General features: G+C 41.6%; 1 protein-coding gene across 2 annotated transcripts; it reads right to left on the minus strand.

Moving 5' to 3' along the window:
* Window positions 1-1,319: 1,319 nt before the first annotated feature.
* Window positions 1,320-18,510, minus strand: LOC137189160 (synaptopodin). Of its 2 annotated transcripts, none has more exons than XM_067598862.1 (4): window positions 18,406-18,510; window positions 13,420-14,680; window positions 7,008-9,091; window positions 1,320-5,036 (listed from the first exon to the last, which is right to left on the minus strand). In XM_067598862.1, exons 2-4 carry the CDS (start codon window positions 13,586-13,588, stop codon window positions 3,723-3,725), a joined length of 3,567 nt encoding a protein of 1,188 aa, XP_067454963.1. In that variant the 5' UTR covers window positions 13,589-14,680; window positions 18,406-18,510; the 3' UTR covers window positions 1,320-3,722. The 2 variants fall into 2 exon arrangements, with proteins under 2 accessions (XP_067454963.1, XP_067454964.1); XM_067598863.1 differs by lacking the exon at window positions 18,406-18,510 and adding an exon at window positions 18,278-18,296.
* Window positions 18,511-18,722: the final 212 nt, after the last annotated feature.

Genomic DNA, 18,722 nt, shown 5'->3' on the forward strand with positions numbered 1-18,722 from the left:
CTCTTGCAAGCCTTTCACATTTTGAGTTGTGATAAGATATGTGTGATATCTTACACATTGATATCATTTTTTCCCCTTCCGAACAAAACAGCTATACTAGAATCACAAAGGTTGTAATCATGGGATGTAATACGTGAGCATCCGGGTTAATAGCAGTCTCTGCACTGAAGATTACAGTAAGTATAATGGATATAGACACTAACACAGGGAGACTACAGGCCTTTTTTATGGCTGACATTTTGACTAGTCATAGCAGGAAATGCAGAGGTGTAAGTAATAATAACCTTAAAACTGGCATTTTGTGTCAGTGAGTAACTTTAACAAGGAGTACTAAAGTGAAATTTTATCTTTCATGTCTAGTGAAGTTGTTGCAAGGTTGTTGCGATTCATTTATTTTATGAATATGATAACTCATTGAAAAAGAAACAGAGACCATGACAGAAAATATAAAATATTTATTTTCACTACAGTATTTTGAGAAAGGGTTAAAAACACAGAGTTAGTGCAAACATGAACCCACAAATGATGTTCAGTGTTGTTTTATTTGAACTTCTGTCTGAAGTCCTACAGATGGCAGTGTACGAACCTGTGATAAATGTGGCTCTGGTTTTCTTTTCACCCCGAGGTGTTGCTGTTCGGGACATTTCACCCCCATTAACCACCACCGCAAATATGTGTATGTTGCACTGGCAGTAAAGCTCAGCACATGTACATGGGCCATCGCCAATAAAAAAAAAACTTGTGAGCATATTTAAATGATAAGCAGTATAAAAGCTACGGGTAGAGATACATTCGTAGGGGGATACATGTAAATTATATATCAATGCTAATTATTTTAGTTCTCTAGTTATTATTTTGCTATTACAGAGATTTAAAATAGTTGTATTAGATTATCAGATTATGAATTTGCTTTAAAATTGCATTAAAATATACCAGCTAGATGATCATATAATTCTTATGGAGGATCTGTTTAAGGGCCTAAAGGGGTTATGTAAGGACTAGATGAAATATGAATCCTTGTTTAAGTAGTACAAACAACATTCCTTTTGTCTTATATTTGTCGTATGGTAATACTCCAAGTCTGCAATAAGAATAAATTAATAAAATAATAAAAGACTAATTTAACAAACACTATATAAATGGGTGTGCTATGTGAATATTTGTGGATGCAATGACTTACCCACTGGAGATTTAATTAGGTTTATTTACAAAAGGGGAATATACAACTAAAGATGTGATTATTTTCAGTTATACCACTATTTTCAGAAAAAAAAGTTTTATGGAGGAAAATAATGAAATAATTCACAAATTATAACTCATTTAAATTGGTGTGTCATCACTTTTTATTTTGCATTCGTTTTCAAATGTCATGCAGTTATGAAATTGTATTAAAAATAGCCACAGACCCAAAAACAAAACTGCTTGCAAAAATTAAAAAATGAAATGATTCTTCTCTGTGTTTGAGGGTGTCAGCAATGTTTGACCTGCCTAGAGATGAACCAGGTTGAAACCAATCCATGACAGTGATAGTCTTAATCCTGCTTAAGGAGCCAGGTCACCGTGTAGCAGGTGTCCCTGTCACTCATAACACACACAGAAGTAAATATTTAGAAATGTGCTGATGCTGGCCTGCATGTCAGGGAACGAAGGGATGATCTGTTGTGTGTACTGCACAGGACTAGGCAAGATGGGAATGGTGTAAAAATGGCTTTGAAACAGAAAACCAGTTGTGGTTCTAAGGCAGCTATCAGATATACAGCCAATGTGGGTCCATCTTGTCAACATGTTGCGTTGTGCAGGAATGGTCTGATTTTTATGGTATGGATGTTTATTTGCTGGTTGTATTGTGAATGACACTTGAGAAAATCAAGTTTTAAAGAACGCCAACTTAGCCATTGAAATGGAATGAACAGAAGTGCAAATCAAGTATAAAATGAAACTTCAGAAGTTTAAGAGAATGTACATTAGAGTTATGCACGTATTTTAAATACAATCCATTCCTCTGATCCTTTTTCACAAACACTTACTAGAATATTTCAAATCGCTCCACATTCTTCTAACCTTTTTTCCACGAAAGTTTAACAACAATGTCTCGTTTTACCTTCTCTACTTGTGTGACATACAAACTTGCTTCTAAACCACATCCAAACAGGCACTTATATGCAATTCTGTTTCTTATAAAGACATTACTGATATAAAAAAGAATGACAGTTTGTGATCAGCAAAACAAATGTAGGCATACATCAATGTCCAATATGAATATTACAATCACATGTTAACAGCTGACATTTGTTCATTAAATTATTGTTTGTTCATTAACCTTACATTCATTAAATTGTTCACCAACATCCATCCATCCATTTTCTTTACCGCTTATTCTCCAGAGGGTCGCTGGGAGCTGGAGCAAATCTCAGCAATATTGGGCGAGAGGCGGGGTACACCCTGGACAGTCAATCACAGGGCTAACATATAGTATAGAGACAGACAACCGTTCACACTCACATTCACACCTACGGGCAATTTAGAGTCTCCAATTAACCTAACCTGCATGTCTGTGGGAGGAAGCTGGGGTACCCAGAGAGAACCCACACAGGCACAGGGAGAAGATGCAAAACTTCATACAGAAAGGCCCCAGCCAGCTGGTGGGTTCAAATCCAGAACCCTCTTGCTGTGAGGTGACATGATAACCACTGCACCAACATCTCACCCTCCAGCAATGTTTTAAAAATGAGCAAAACTATCAAATCTTTTTTTTATTCTTAAACATGGAAACAGTGTTTGGTTAAATAGGTGTGCCAATGCCCCATCAAGCCCCTACATAACTCTTCATACTCAACACTCCCTTTTTTCTGTCATTCTCTGTCAATCTGTCTGTAAACCTTACATTCATTTTAGCAAATGTGGTACATAAAGCAGCATATATACACTATGTTAAATTGATTATTGCACTGCGATAATTCTGCATATGATTTATTTTCCATTGAATAAAATGGGTAATAAACTGTGGTGAATACTTTGACCATGTGTGATAATGTGAATAACATGTGCCTCACCTACCACTGTGTTGCAAAAATTTCACGGAAAAATGATTTTCCCCAGTATGTTCTAAATCTATATTCACTATGAATCTATTGTATAGTTTAATTTGATCCTTTACTAATACAGCACAGTGAGAATGCCTTAATCAAAGTACTGCACATTCCAATGAACTATATATTTACACATTTCTCATTTCATGGGTCCCTCCTAAGCCTTAAAATTTAAAAGTCTCTTCCCATTTTGACTCATGTAAGACCAGCAAACACAGTGATATATCATGAATAACATTTTAAAAAACACTATTGAACAGGAATAGTGAAAGTATGTTTGTTGTGAAGGTGTAAAGAGTATAACATTCATCTTAAATGATTTCAAATATCTTTGGTTATTTTGAGACTTTGCATTTTTGGTATGCAAGAAGCGTACAAGCCACAGCAACTGTGTTATGCAAAAAGCTTGTTCTTGTCAGTCCATAAATGAATGTGAGTCCTATAAACTACTAATACTACTTGATACAACATTTACCATTGTCCAGGATTTGTATTCTGGTGACAGAAAGGTAAATTATCTCATATAAGTCTGATTAATTCCATCAGGATGTTGTTTATTGGTTGATCAAATGCCACAGGGGAGTAAGTCTATGAAAACCATAATCATGCGCGTATTGCCATTGAGTAGCACCCTCACAGGTCAGTGGAAACAGTGCTTCTCTTCACCCTAAGGCTGCCACCCCAGCCACGGGGACAGGTGTTGTAGGAGTGCAGGCCGGGTGACCGGAGGCCCGAGTCCTCTGACTCAACTGAGGCATCAGAGTCGGTGAGGGAGCGTGTGTTGTAGAGCCTCACGGGAGAGCAGATCCTCTGTGTTGGGGTGGGTGGAGGACTGGTGAAGGTAGGGGACTGGGCCCCCAATGGCCGTGACTGGTAAGGGCTGATGGGTGGTTTGTGACAGTCGTAGCCATGGTGGGAATTTCCCAGAGGTGAGATGGGAAGGCTGTGACTGCTCAGTGCACCAGGGGAAGGGCTGTTTTTACGTTTGGCTGCATTGATGATGTTTTTCGCCAGGATGCGATGGTTGGCCTTAGAGTCTAGATTATTAACAACTGGGGACATGCAGCGACTGTCTTTGGGTGTGGGAACAGGAGAGCTGGCAGAGGGTGTGTACAGAGGTTTAGCAGTGTTGAAGGATAAACTGGTCTGTAAAGGTGCAGGAGACTGGGAACGTGAGCTCCAAGGAAGATGGGCAGGAGAGGTGGCTGTAGGTGTTTGGGAGGATCTGGGTGTGGAAATGGAAACAGTGGAGGACTGGGTATTCTGGTTTACCTTTGGCGATTGGCATCTTGAACCCCAAGGAGGAGAAAGAGGAGAGGTATTTGTAGAAGTTTGGAAAGGTCTGGAAGTAGAAACTGAGGACATGGTGACAGACTGGGTACTCTGGCTCACCATTGGGGACTGACATCTTGAACCCCAAGGTGGGGAGACGGCTGTAGATGTTTGAGCGGATCTGGATGTGGGAATGTGGGAGACAGTGGAAGATTGGGCATGCTGGCTTACAACTGGGGACTGGCATCTTGAACCCCATGCAGGAGAATGAGAAGTAGACGTTTGGGGAGGCCTGAAACCAGGAACAGAGGAGATGGTGGAGGACTGGGTGTTCTGGCTAACCATTGGGGACTGACATCTTGAACCCCAAGATGGAGAGCGTTGAGAGGTGGCTGTAAATGTCTGGGATGGTCTGGATGTGGAAATTGAGTTAACAGTGGAAAGCTGAATATTCTGACTCATAGGGGATTGGCATCTTATACCTCTGGGAGTGGAAACAGGGGAGGTGACTGAGCGGCTTGAGATGTTGGCAGAGGGGCGGTTGGTTTGGAGGCTGGAAGTCCAGGTTGCAGTGGCGGGACCCTCTGGGCTGCTGAAGCGCCTGGTGAGGTTGGGTGTCCTAGTTGGTGTGGGAGTCTCACTGGGGGTTTCAGCTGGGGTGGACTCCTTTGGTGTCTGTTGGACCATGACAAAAATTGTTTTTTAGAGTCTTGGAAAGAAACATACAAACAACGCAAATAATAGAATTGCATCAAATATGCTTCAACAATTCTAACTTAACCATTACAAGGTGTTTCTGTATAAAATCACAAAAGACAAATTGTAACCTATTAGAGACTTATTCCTTACTAAGTGGATGTATTTTGATAAAAAATATTTATATGAGCCCAAGAGGCATCCAGGTCATCTCTGTGTCTTCCCTTCTTTGTGTGTGTATCTGCAATAACCCTGGCCACCAGCACATATAGCCCTAGTCTTTAGTGTCTCTCTCAGGTTACTGTCATCTGGATTTCCTGAGGTGATTAACCTTCACAGGGATATGAAGTTACTTGACTGAAGGAAGGTCAGCATTCCATCTTACGCACACACTAATTAAGAACAAACTATCTCTGAACGTGATAATTATATGAAGACAAGTCTTTAGTGTTACAGACTGAACTTCTAAGATCAGTCTTTTAGCTCTAAAAAGTATGTTACTGGTCATATATTAGTCATATATTGGGATGTCTTTGAAAGAAACAAGGTTGAGGTCAAAGGTCATTGCGTTTGTCTGAACGTCTGAGCCCTTGACGATAAACAGTGCCAAAGGTCGGGTCTTAACATGCACAGACATAACTCAGATACTTGTAGAAGAGTAAAATATATTGCAATGGCAAGCTGAAATAATTATTTTTTAACTTTAAATGTCATATACTGTGTTACTAAATAGATCTGCCTCTTGTTGTGAAATTGTCTGCATACTTAACAGTGGCATAAAATTTATTAGCGTGATCAAGTGTTTGTAGTGCTTGCAAGAGAGGTAGAAAAGTGAATAACAAACACTAAGCAGTGAAATTAATGACTGAAAGAAGTCAGGAAATGAGAAAAAGGAGAAAGAGGTCACAGCAGAGTGTTAGCGTAAAGCTTTAATCAGAGGAGGAAAGATTCAATTAAAACAAAAAAAATCATAACACACAGTGAATCAAGGTTTATGAAATGAAACAGACACAAACCCTGTAGTCTGAAACAACAGTGATTGATGATGTGTGAAAAATACTTCTGAAATGACTGCTTTAAGTCACGAAAACAATATATATGCAGGTTCAAGATGTGAATTGGTAAGCAGTCTGCAAATTTGAAACATCAAAGATTCCAGGTACACAGCATATATTTAGCTAGAAAATGCTGGAAAGCAGAGTAAATTACCCTGAAGACTTAAAGATATAAAAGGAGTTCTCTCGCTGCAACTTTCATGTCAGTGAGCAGCATTAAATTGCAAATCATAAATCATAAAGCAGATGCCAGACCATCTGTTAAAGTGCTTTGTGAAGCAGCATCACCCTGGTGGCCACAGAATTGAGAGACAAAGTGGAAAAACGGTGAGGTTGTTTTTCATCATATCTTAAAACATATTGGATATGGAAGTATTTAAGTGCTGATGGTCCTAGTGGCTTTGAGTATGGCAACTCATCTGATTACATCAAGGCACATTTGTATTTTCACTGAGGGTACTTAATAGTTTTTGGGTGTTTGTAACCATGGAAAATAAACAACATTTACATTTAAATGTACATAATATGTGAAGATATTGATTATAATGTATGTTTAATTAACTTTAAATAGACCATTTCTGGTGTATTCTGGTGCAAGTATGTACCTAGTAATGTAGAACAATTGTTTTATGATACAAGTGAGGATTAAAACATTTCACACATAAAATGATTCCTCTCTAATAGTATAGTAGTATAATGAAAGCAGAGGCACAAGAAGAAGAAGAAGGCACAAGAAGAAGAAGAAGGCACAAGTTTAAGAAGAAAGCACAGTAAATTGTAAATTTTAAGCCCTCTAAAGTTAGTTTCAACAACCGTGTGTGTAAACTATACAAAAGATCTAATCTCTCTGCTGTGAACAAACTTCCTAAAAATAATACAGAGAGGGTCTCCACACCTGTGGTTCAATCCCTGCCTTCTTGGCAGAAAATGTGGGCCTTGGTGACTGGACCCCTGACCGAGGAGAGGAAACGCGCCCTGGAGAAAAGGCAGACATGGGAGAACTGATCCTTGGATGCACAGAGGCTGAATTTGATGGATATTCTGCTCCTCTTGTGGGGCTAAGCGGCAGCTGGGGAGACATGCACCGGGTACCAAAGTGAGAGGGAGGGTTGTTAGGTAAGGAATTATGTCTGGACAAAGACTGGGGGGACATCAGGTTCTTGGCCTGTGGTGCTCCTCTGGGTAGGGTACTAATGGGGTCCTTGACTGGGTTAAGGATGAAGAGGGAAGAGTTAAGCTGGTAAGGCCGGTGCCTTGAGAGGTCCATCTCCATCTTGGAGCAACCATTCTCCAAAGGAGGCTGCTCTGGAACTGGCTCTGGTGCTGGTGCATTTGGCCTCGGTTTTGGCTTGACTGTTTGTTGGGCCTTTAGGTTTTGTGAAACCTGAGCGCTCACATCAGAGTTTCTAGCGATGGCTTTGACCCTACCGGGCATGTTTGATGGGTACACCCAAGATGGTGGCAGAGACATTGTTGGAGAAGGAGACCTAATTTGCTCTGTGTTCTGATGCTCAACAACATATTTCTCCATTCTGGACTGACGCTTGGCAAACAGCTCAGCCCCCTTTCCTGATGCATTGTTAAGGGTCTGCTCTGGCCTATGTTCTGCCCTGGGTCGGGTCCTGGAGCTCTTGAGGCAGGAGGTCCACTCTGGAGCTTTTGCTTCCTCAGCTCTGTCTTCTTCCTTGGCGAGGAAGTTGGAGGCCTCTGCACCCAGAGCTAGTAACTCCTCCTCTGATGCTGGCTCAGGCACAGATTTATGTCCATGTTTCTTCCTTTCATCCAACCCCTGCACCAGAGAGAGCAGCTCAGGGTTCGGAGCTACTACTGGCTTCTCTTTGAATGTGAACATTGACTTTCTATTTGACCTTTTGGCAGCGCTCTCCTCAAGTATTCCAGTTTTAGTTGGCTTCCTCTCTCCGGTGGGCTGAGGGACAAAGGTGGAGGGCTTTGGGGCTGTGGGAGGGCCATAATGAGGCATGGGTGAGTTTGAAGCAACATACTGAGATCCAGAAGAAACAGGGAACTGGGATGGTGGAGGGGAGGAAGGAGACATCACAGGAGACATTGGAGGTGGATTGGAGTAGTAGGTCTGCTGGGGTTGGTTTGTGAAGGCTGGTAGAGGAGGTGTGGGGTATGACGGAGGTGGATTTGGGGGTGAGAATGCCACAGGCTGGGGAGCAGTGAAAGTAGGGAGAGGAGGAGTAGCATAAGAAGGAGGAGGGGGGATGTCATTGACAGGGCTGACTGTCTCTGGAGACTGGACTGTCGGCGGCGAAAAGAAAGGCCTGGCAGTTCGATTGACGATGCCAGTTGCCTGCTTGGATGTAGAAACAGACACCCTCTCAGGTCCAGAGGTACTATGGCAGCCATTAAGAAACTTTCCGGGGGGAACCGGCCCTGTGTGGCCCCCATTTATCTCTGCTTCCCCTTCAGCAAGTCGCATCAGAACTGGATCAGTATTATTACTTCCAGGGGCAATCTCATCCTTGATTTTGCCCTCAAGCTCCTGGTGGATTTCATCTCTTTCCTCTTCATCCTGCTCTTCTACTTCCTTTACAGGGAGGAAATGTCTCTCTTGGATAACGCTGTCCTCGATGTCGTCTTCCTTGTGGAAATGCTTACCTGGTTCATCCATGATATCACCTACTGTATGTACCCTCCCAGGTGGCGCCAAGAGTGGCTTGGTAGTGCTGTTCTTATAGTTCAGGTCTCTATCCCTTTCCTCACTACTCCTCTCTGCCCATGTCAGTTTGTTAGACAAGGGGTCGGTTTTCACATTCTCTGCTCTGTCCTCCGTTGACCCCTCTCCACAGCTCTCTAGCGTAAATGCATTGACTCTCTGCTTGCGTCGGTTGAAGAGCTGCACGCCTCTGGAGCTGGAGTTGGAAGGGATGGTGAGTTGAGCAGCGATGATCTGACTCCTGACACGAGCCTCCTTCAGCTCCTTCTCTGATAAACTGGCACTCCTGGTCAGGTCTGGAGGGAAACAGACAGAAAGAAAGGGAACAGTCTGGTCAGTGAAATGTTGTCTTCTTCAGAGATGTTTAATAATAAGAGATCGCTTTGGGAGACAACATCTACTATTTAAACAAAGACAACTCCCTCAACATCTAATTAAAGCTCACCAGACTGCTTTAACAAAAAGAGAGAACCAGCGGGGACTCATTTTTAACAAGTCTAGGATTCAATATTCTCTTTAAAACCCACATAATTGTTTCTGCACCATATGGTTTTGATTGTTCTTTGCTGTACTTTTGATTCCAACCAATCTAGCGAGGAAAAATACGGGCTTTGTGGACACTTTACTCAGCAGACCGGAGCTGCAGACAAAGAAGTAACAGGCTTAGGCGGAGAAACATTTTCAAATAAACATTTTAATAAGAAAGATATAAAAGCTTGTTGATTTAAGTTAATAAAAAAGAACTAGGTCAGTGCCTGCTACAGCACCAAAATAAATTCTTGTCAATCATGTCATACACTGATTTTGCAGTTTCGCTGATTACTCTGAAATTATGTGATGAAACATGTCTATGTTAAAATTGACAGTTTGTTTTCTGAGCTTAAGAGCTCCATTCCAGGCAGCAGAGCTATTTCCTCTGCCATCTGCAGTAGTCCCTCCCTGAGCATTCCTCCACTGCTGAGAAAACTCCCTGCTCGAGCTTCCAACATGCCTTTGGTTTCTCTCTGTAGTTAATGTGTGCAATACTGAAGCTCAAACCCTTAATAGACCATTTTAACAATCTACAGCTTCCAAAAATGACATCTTTCGACTGCTGTCTATAAACATAATGTACAATCAAGTGTTCCCATCTTAAATATAGTGATTACATCATGCTTCAAAGTTCATGAAAGGAAAATTAAAGCTACATCTTTGCTTTTTTTTAATGAATAAGAACCCAAAGTCCTGGATTCTCTGAAGAACATTTCAGTTTTAAAGGAGAATAACACATTGTGGTGACACATCTGGTAGGTTATTCATCTAATTCATGTAATTCTGACTGGTGGAAGATATTTAATGTCCCTCCAGGAGTTTTCTACGGCAGCTGGCACAGCCATGACTCTTTCTTCATTTAATAATGTGATGGATCCAGACAGCTACACTATTTAAAGTAATCATGTGCCAATCAAAATAATTATGCATAAATCAATCACTCGTAAAGCTGTCGTATAGAGCTCATTCTCCATGCAATTTTTTCCTGGCATAGAAACTAAAGCTAGCATGATCAGTCCCCCAGCAAAAAGGCATAATATGCATCTGTCGTTGATTTTACAGACTTAAAGTCTGCCCTCACAGCAATTGAATTAAATCATTGTAGGATACCCTTGAGTTCCTTTTACTTAAACCCACCTAAAGTTCAAGCATATGTTTGTTTTTAAATCTATAAAGAAGGACTATTAGGTGCATTTAGGGTATAAACATCCGTAGTGCATTTACAAGCATGAAATTATACCCTTTGGTGATGAAGGTGGGTGTGTTTGCAAGGAAATACGTCAATGTCAGGAGAATCCACTGTGTTAAATCAATCAGCCTGACACATTTGATGTATTCATTAGAGTAAAGACAGAATGAGACACTATAAGAGGGAGATACATCAACCACATTACATATTTGTGATAACAATATAACAAGGAAAAAAGCATTATCACACAGCCTTTTAAACAAGCAGTCCTCTCAGCGCTATTGGCATGAGCATAAATCACTTTCTTTTATAGACTGCTGCAGAGAAATGAGCCAACCTATCACACAGGTACTTACTGTATATTCAGTGCCTTTTATCAAGGTTTTCAATGTGGATGGGAACACCTCCACAGCTCCCAAATAACGAGTTTTGTTAGCTATTTACTTTTTTATAATTTCAGCTACCTGAATACAGCAGAGCAGTGAGGCTTGAAATGAAAAGTCCTCATGCTAACATCTACCTCTAGTGGGAGCCAGACTGGTTCTCAAGTAACACGCAGGTGCAAATCCCATCAGTGATTAATACCATGACTCAAATAGTGAGCATCTACCCGAAAACAAATGACATGTGTGGACTTCTGTGTTAGTCATTTAGTCAAAGTTTTCCGGTGAATTTTACAGTCATTTATGGAAATCTTTGGTTATAATCTAAATGACAGCATTCACAGTGATATGTACGCTAATTAAGACGTTAATTAACAACGAATGAGTGGAAATAGAGCTATTTTGAAGAGATTCATTCCTTTTATTTTCATTTTTCTTTTTTTTTTTTTAGTTAGAGTGTTATAAGCTCAATGGACGTCAGTTACAACTTTTTTAGTTGTGAGGAAAAAATTATCTTAAGTTTATGGACTGTATCCGACGTCTTCTATCAGAAAAAAATAACACAAAGCTACTAATAAGTCACATTTCTTCATTAAAAAAAGTCAAACACAAGTTGAAACTCAGTTTTAATCCGAGACTATAAAATACCCTAAAGTCTTCCCAAAGTTTCCTGAGAGAGTTTTCCTGCCTTATCTCTTACCTTTTTATGTCAAATTCAGAGCTCCGCAGTTTTGCAGTAGTTCCACAAGAGTTTTCAATTTAACTGCGTCTGATCGCTTCACACCCCCTTTCTGTAGCGAGACACAGGATCGGATTTCTTTTTCTCCGCAGTCCGGCACACAGAGAGGGAGGGGGAGGAGGGAGGGAGGCTGTGCCGTCTGTCATTCAGTCTCCAACTCCACTTTTTCCAGTATGGACTCTTTTTTTTTTGCTGATTATAAAAACGACAGCATGCCTCTGACACAAGAGCTCAGGGCTTCTGTTGAGAAAGTATTGATGTTTCAGAAGTTGCACACAGACTACACTTTGTTTTGACACTCCTGGAGAGGAGTCCAATCAATGGCGAGTATTGAGCGGCTTATCTCTGTCTAATGTCCTGTGGTGGCAGGGAAGTCTGGCCCTTGTTGCAGCCATTGAAGTGGAAAGGGAACCAGTTTATGTGTGTATGGATTAGACAACTGAGACTCCAGAGCTCCAGTACCTGACCTCTGCTGCCCTCCGTGTCTGTCTGGATATCACCATGTAAGTGTGTGTGTGTTTATGGTGCACTTTCCCCAAGAGTGTCTGCCCTCTTTGAACCCTCTGGGCCCTAAGCTCCAACCTGCAAGGGCAGGATAGGAATTTCCTGTCCTCCAGCAGAGACAAAATTTAGCCCTCAGTAGTGATGCAAGAGCCTCCACATCACATCGTCAACCCCCCCCCTCCTCCCCAAACCACCTTTTCTCCTCCCCGTTAACCTCTAACTTTCTCTGCCTCATCCCTCTGCGCCCTGTCCCGTCCCCTCATCCCTGCGTGGGTGAGAGTAGACAGGAAAACTCCCCCACATGCGAGAGGATTTAAGTCAGGGGGCTAACTCTGCATTTGTGTATCAAAGGTCAGATTACCCTGTCGGATGTTATCTTTCTGCAGGCGATGGCTGTGGGGTGAGCGGGATGACAGCGCTGGCCCCCGTGGGTGATGTGTGAAGCGGTATGGAAAGACAAGGATTAACAGAGGTCCTGGGATCTTACCAGACTGAATGTGACCTAAACTCTCGGTGGATCCCATGGGGGAAATAAAAGACTGTTACTTTTGTGTGTTAAGAAAGGGGTCTGCGGAGGTGTAGGCCGACTATTAGTACTGCTTTTGTGTTGTGTTTTGAGGAAACTACTCTAATTAGCGAGCACTGAATGATGGGAAGTACATCAGCTATAGATCTACTGTATATCACAATCTTAACTGCAGTACATAACAATTATTTGATGGCCATGACCTTTCTGTTTTTCTTCCTCACAGTACAATAGCTTTTTACTTTCTTTGAATACTCCATCTATCTGTCACAACCCAGAGGTAATTATATTTCCACTTGAGTATTGTTTAAGTGTTTTTCTATATTATGATTTAACAACATAATGTTTTGTTTGGTAGGACATTATTGTCAGTGTCTGTGTTGTACATTAAGACTGCCCTTTAGCAGTGATGCATGATTGCATTTCCATTTCTGTTGGGGCAGTCTGTATTTTTACGGCATGGAAACAGATGTTTCATAGAGCATTTCACTGTGTCAAGTTGCACTGAAGAAGGCGAGGCTATCTGTTTTCTCTATTTGCTTTCTACTCCTCTCTCCACATATTCGAGGTATAAGTTTTCTGCTGTGATGATATATTACAGTTAAGGCCATACTGTAACACTGAGGCAGCACTACTGGAAATGTATTTACAGCAACATTTCTGTGTTATGCAGTAACAGAATAGCAACACACCTCCTTGCTGCTTTGGCTCCCAGAATAAGGACGGAAAATGCCAGATAAACAAACACTTACTTGTTTTCCGGCTCATCTGTTCGTTGTTGAATCCTGTCTTTTCCCATGATGCATTGCACTCTGTCCCAGGGGTGTGCACCTCTTGTGTTGCCTGAAGAGGTTTTCTCAATCCTCCTGGACTCCAGCTCACCCCTCTCCTGATAGACATATGTCCCTTCTCCATCTCCATTGCTACCCCACGTAAAATGCTTCTGCTGCAGCAGAAACAAAAGCCCTCAGCAGGGGGGAAATGTGCGTGTTTCGTTCCAGTTAGTCTTCTCTCCTGATAAATTGAAGCTGTCTGTTGGTCCAGTTGGAAAATGGAAGCCTTAGTGGTGTGAACTGAACAAGAAAAAAACACAAAAAAGTGACGAAGAAAGGAGAAACTCAACTTTCCAGTTGACTGCTTACAGCCATGGCTCTGTTTTCAGCAATAATCCCTCCAAATGTCCTCCTGTAGTCAGCTGAAATTTGACGGAAGAAGTGTGGTCTTATTTTGGTCTTCATGAAGTATTATTCTCTATCTAACAGGACCTCCCAGGAGGGCTAGCTCCACAGCGCCCTGGATGAGTTCCCATGGAAAAATGCCATGAAAACTGCACAAGTTTGTTGTGCTCTGTTAAAATCTGGCAAAAAAAGGTTGAGAAACAGTCCAGTCTTCTCTATTTGCATCTCTCTAATACTCCTTTTTTCTTTCCCAGACGTTGCTCTTCTTTCACTTCTATTTTGGTCACCAAAACATGCTTTTCGTCTGCGTCCCAATCTCCAGCACACAGATTATTTTTCTTCCAAAGAAAAAGATCTGCCCTTTATCTTTGAGATCATAACTCTACAGTGACGTGAAAGGGGAACTGTGTATATGGTGGTTTCCTGCTGTTAGGTGCATGCAAGGAATAACATTTCTCTTTGGAAAGGTCATTCCAAAGACTGGTTTGTATTCAGGGCTCCAAAGCGTTCAATTAGAGCTGTTTTATTCGAGTATCCTGTGTTATTTCTTATACATGAAAGCCAGATGCAGCTTCTGAAGACAGGATAATCAATTTCTTTCTTTTCTTTGTTCACAAAACCGCAATTAAGAGGAAAGTACTTATTTTTTTGGTGGTACTTTTGATTAATACTGATAGTAGAAAAGATTTGATGTGTGTGTTCTGGTTGTTCAGCCAGTCTGTAACACAAATGCAGGTATTAGGTCTGATCAGGGGAAAATCTGACACTATAGTACCAAAGGCTGCTTCACTTCATCTAATCCTGCTACATGTGTCCACGTTCTGTCCAGAGCCACCTGCAAAAAAGAGAAATCTAAAGTTATGCAAATGTCAAAACCATTTAAATAAACTTTTCTTCAATTATGTTATTTGAATGTGACATTTACCATGACAAAAGCTGGATGTTACATCTACCCACAATTTTGGCAAACCACACCTTTGGCAAACTGCTGGTACAAGAATCCTATTCAATTTTTCCCTCATTGTCCTTTGTGTGAGGGCATTGGTTTCAACCCACTGCTTTATACAAGGTTTAAAGTATTATCCATGATGGCTTCAAGAAAGCAGTCCAAAAGACCTGACCCTTGTGCCCACAGAAAGTCTACAGTTTTGTAACAAAATTGTAAGGGGTGCCTGTTTTTGATAAAGTGGTCTGCAGAACATTTTAATATTGTCTGCTTGGCTCATCTAGTACTTTTAATTTGCACTGGATTACTTACAAAAAGCATAAATCTGAACTCATGTCCAATTTTGAGACAGTAACAGCCCTGTGTTCTGATGGAAGATCAGCCCTCCCACTTTGAACTGCAGTCAGGGTAAAAGGGTGGAAAAGGAAATGAGGAGACGCCTTTATAAAAGCCTGAACGTGATAAACCCAGAGCTGTCTGCAAAGAGGGAAGGAAGGTCACAATTCATTAAGGCTTGAATGTCGGAAATCTGTTGTAAACCTGCCAAAAAAATTTGCTATATCTCCACCTTAGGGTGTGTGATGTGATACAGCCGAATGAGAAAGTAAATGTAGATTGAAGAATTTCATACAGCGTGAGGTAAAGAGAGAAACAAAGAATTGAATGTCTTTCAATGACATCTATCACATCCCTCCCTCTTATCTGATAAAGCATTTCATTAGAACAGCAGTGTCATGTTCCACCCTCAAAGCTAATAAGAGCAACTGGCATAGTTTGTAACGATAAACCAGCGTTCACACGTCCTTGTCCTTGATCGGACTTGCCTCTCCTTGAAGATGATCACAGTTGCGTTTGTTTTGTCTCGTGAGTCACCACTTTAACACTCAAGAGTGGGAGGGCTGTACAGAGACCCAAACACATAATCTTTATTTTTAAAAGCCTTTTCAGAGATTCCTTAGAGGCATAGCAATCGTTATCTTTTCTTGAGGTGTGCAAGCACCGTAAACTTGTTTGCAGCCCTTAAAGATTGTGTTTTGTTGAGACACTCGCCGACATGACAGCTGAGTCATGACAATCCATAGGGGGACTGCTCATTGGCCCCTGAACACAATCTACCCTAACAAAACAATGCCCCACCTCCCTGAAAAGAAACAAAAATCCTCCATAGTGTTGCTTTCTGGCGTGATCGTGTCGAGAGGGAAGAGATGAAGGCTAGTATTGTTTAAACACTGACAACAGCTTTTTGATTCCCCCAGATGTGTGATCAGTCTGGATCTCATTTGTAGACAAAAGACATTGTCTTTTTAGATTAGTTTTTACTGTGTAAGCAATTTTGATACAATGGTTTTTACAATATTTTCTTTTTTTTACAGGTGTCTTTGTTGTTTCAATATTTCCTTACTGTAATCAGTGAGGACAGAGGTGAACACATGTTGAGGGTGTGTCCTAACACTGCTGTACGAGTTGATTAAAATATGTTTTGATCCAGTCTCCAACTGCCAGACAAAGAACAGATGTAGGACACTCAAAATTGACATTGAAATCTTCTGCCACAATTTTTTTCTCTCTTTCATTTGTCCCAGCTTTCTAATACTCTGCTTGGGTGTTGTATTTCTCCCAAACTAACTTGTGATATCTACTCCAACTGATCCTTTCTACATGCCATACCTGAGATCTGATGTCATCTCTCCTCCTTTCCCCCCTCTACCCTCCAATTACCTTGAAGTTCAAAAGGTATTTTACAGTGCCCACCTGTCCCACTCACCTCACCCCCCTGGTTTTCCTGTGCCACCCATTGACCTCCATGATTAGAGCCAAGGATATCATTTACAGTCTGGCCCGTAGGCCACTTTAGTGTGTAATCACAGAGTTCCTGTACATCATCAACATATGATGGATTCATACGCAGACAGCAAATCTATCCCACAGTTCTCTGCAGCATGTCTCGCAAAGTGATGACAAACAAAAGAAATGGTTTTGGCAGCAGTACAAACTGTAATCAGTCATTTGTCCCTTATGGCTGTTGTCTTGCACATTGATTACACATCTGCATCAATAGCAAACATGTAGAAAGCATGTCAGCCACCTAATAACTCATATACTGCATGCATTTTCACTTTAGGTATGGCATATGTACATCATCAGTTGCTCTGGGCGCACATGTGATGAGGTATGTGAGATGTGTAGATGTCAGGTGAGCGTGCATTCCACCTACTGTAAGACTTAAGGGGATATCAGTTACAGAGCTCATAATGAGGCATCTGGTCACGACATTGACATGGCGAGCCTTTATGATTGAATCCCTCGGGGGCAGAGCTGCTATGTATCTGCTATCTCTAGCTTTTGGCCAGATCCTTTACAGTTTGGCAAAAATCTTTCAGCCATAAATGCTGAAGGCTTCTGCAGGGACCTTTGCTCTCTCTCTCTCTCGCTCTCTCTCTCTCTTTCTCAGACAAAGAACCATTCAAGGCCTCTTGGAGCACTACAAAATAATTTTGGGTAGTGCTCCAAAATTGGCATTCCTGTTTCATAATTCCTCAGGAGGCTGTGATAGTCAACATGCCTCAGCTTGTGCTGGCTGGCTGGCGACTGACATCTGAAACATTGCGAGGTACAGACTCCCATGAAACTCGCAAATGTCTTTCTCACTATTTCTCTTTCTGCTTTTATGAATGCTGCAAGTGCAATCATGAATCATGCAGAGGAAAACCTTGTAATGAACTGCCTGCTTCTTGTGCAGCTCATCCTCCCCTCATAGTCACAGGTGGAGAACTTCAAGAGGCAAAGATAAATACTCGAACTAGGTGTGTATGATCCGGTGCCAAGAGGGAGGTACTGCCTAAAACAATCGCAGTCAATCTGAAAACTGTTAGAGATCAAAGGAAGAAAGTACAAGCACTTGTAAAATGTAAAATGTCTGCAAGTCATTCAGTACTGCAGGAATTATTTGTTGAGTTGTATTGACTTTTGGCGGAGACATTAAGCCATTTGACAAAACATCATTCTACAGTTTCAGTGCATCCTCAGTTGCAGCAAAACTTAAAGGCTATCATTTGCTAATATATATTGTAACATATGGCAAAAGAAAACCTACAGTTGCCCCCCCTGTAAAGCAGTTAATGGGCCTCACCTGTTGTGTTAGCAGGAAGCAATTACTTATATATGTAAGTCAATACAGTCTCCAGCCAGGTCTTTAATTGGATACACCTTCTAACGTTACTCCATGCAGTTCAAGTCTATAACCTGGCTTCACAGCATTCTCCACACAGTCAGGACAATAGGCTCAGATATCAGTCACCGCAGTACTAATACAGCCAGCCAACCCCCTCTGCAAGTCTGCAGCCAGCACTCAGGGAAAAACAGCAGCCACAGATGTTTGTCATCTACTCAAACAAAGACTTTCAAAGTTTCCCTCCTCTGCTGCTTCAGTTCACTGCATTCTCCCCCCGACTCCCTCTACCTCTCTAAACAAAGATAGTGTCTTACCCTGTAGAGATAAATATAATAGGCTGCAAGTGACAAGTCTGCAGAAATCAGAGTTTCACAACGACAGATAAAATTCCAAGCAATGTTCCTTCCTGTTTGGTGTGTGCTGGTTTAGTCATGCTGCTCACCTGTGCTCCAGTGGGTCTGGCTGTGTGAGGCAGTAAGAGTGTGTACTGCCCCTTTTCAGTTCCTACGACTCTGCACACACACCTCCCTCTCTCTCTCCCTCTCTCTTTCTCTCAGTTGAAGCAGACGAAGGATGGGGGGTGGGAGGGGGGTCAGTTGGAACACAGAAGGCTCTTTGTCTGGGATCTTTTCATATGGTTTCCTTCAAGCTTGCATACTGAACACATTATGCTATAATATATTTTCATATTCAACACAGGGATGTTGAGCGACCAGTGGGCCCCACTCTGTTCTGTTCTCCCCCTCTTTTCCTTTCTTG

This window comes from Thunnus thynnus, chromosome 9, assembly GCF_963924715.1.
Source record: "Thunnus thynnus chromosome 9, fThuThy2.1, whole genome shotgun sequence".
In the NCBI taxonomy this organism is placed as follows: Eukaryota; Metazoa; Chordata; class Actinopteri; order Scombriformes; family Scombridae; genus Thunnus; species Thunnus thynnus.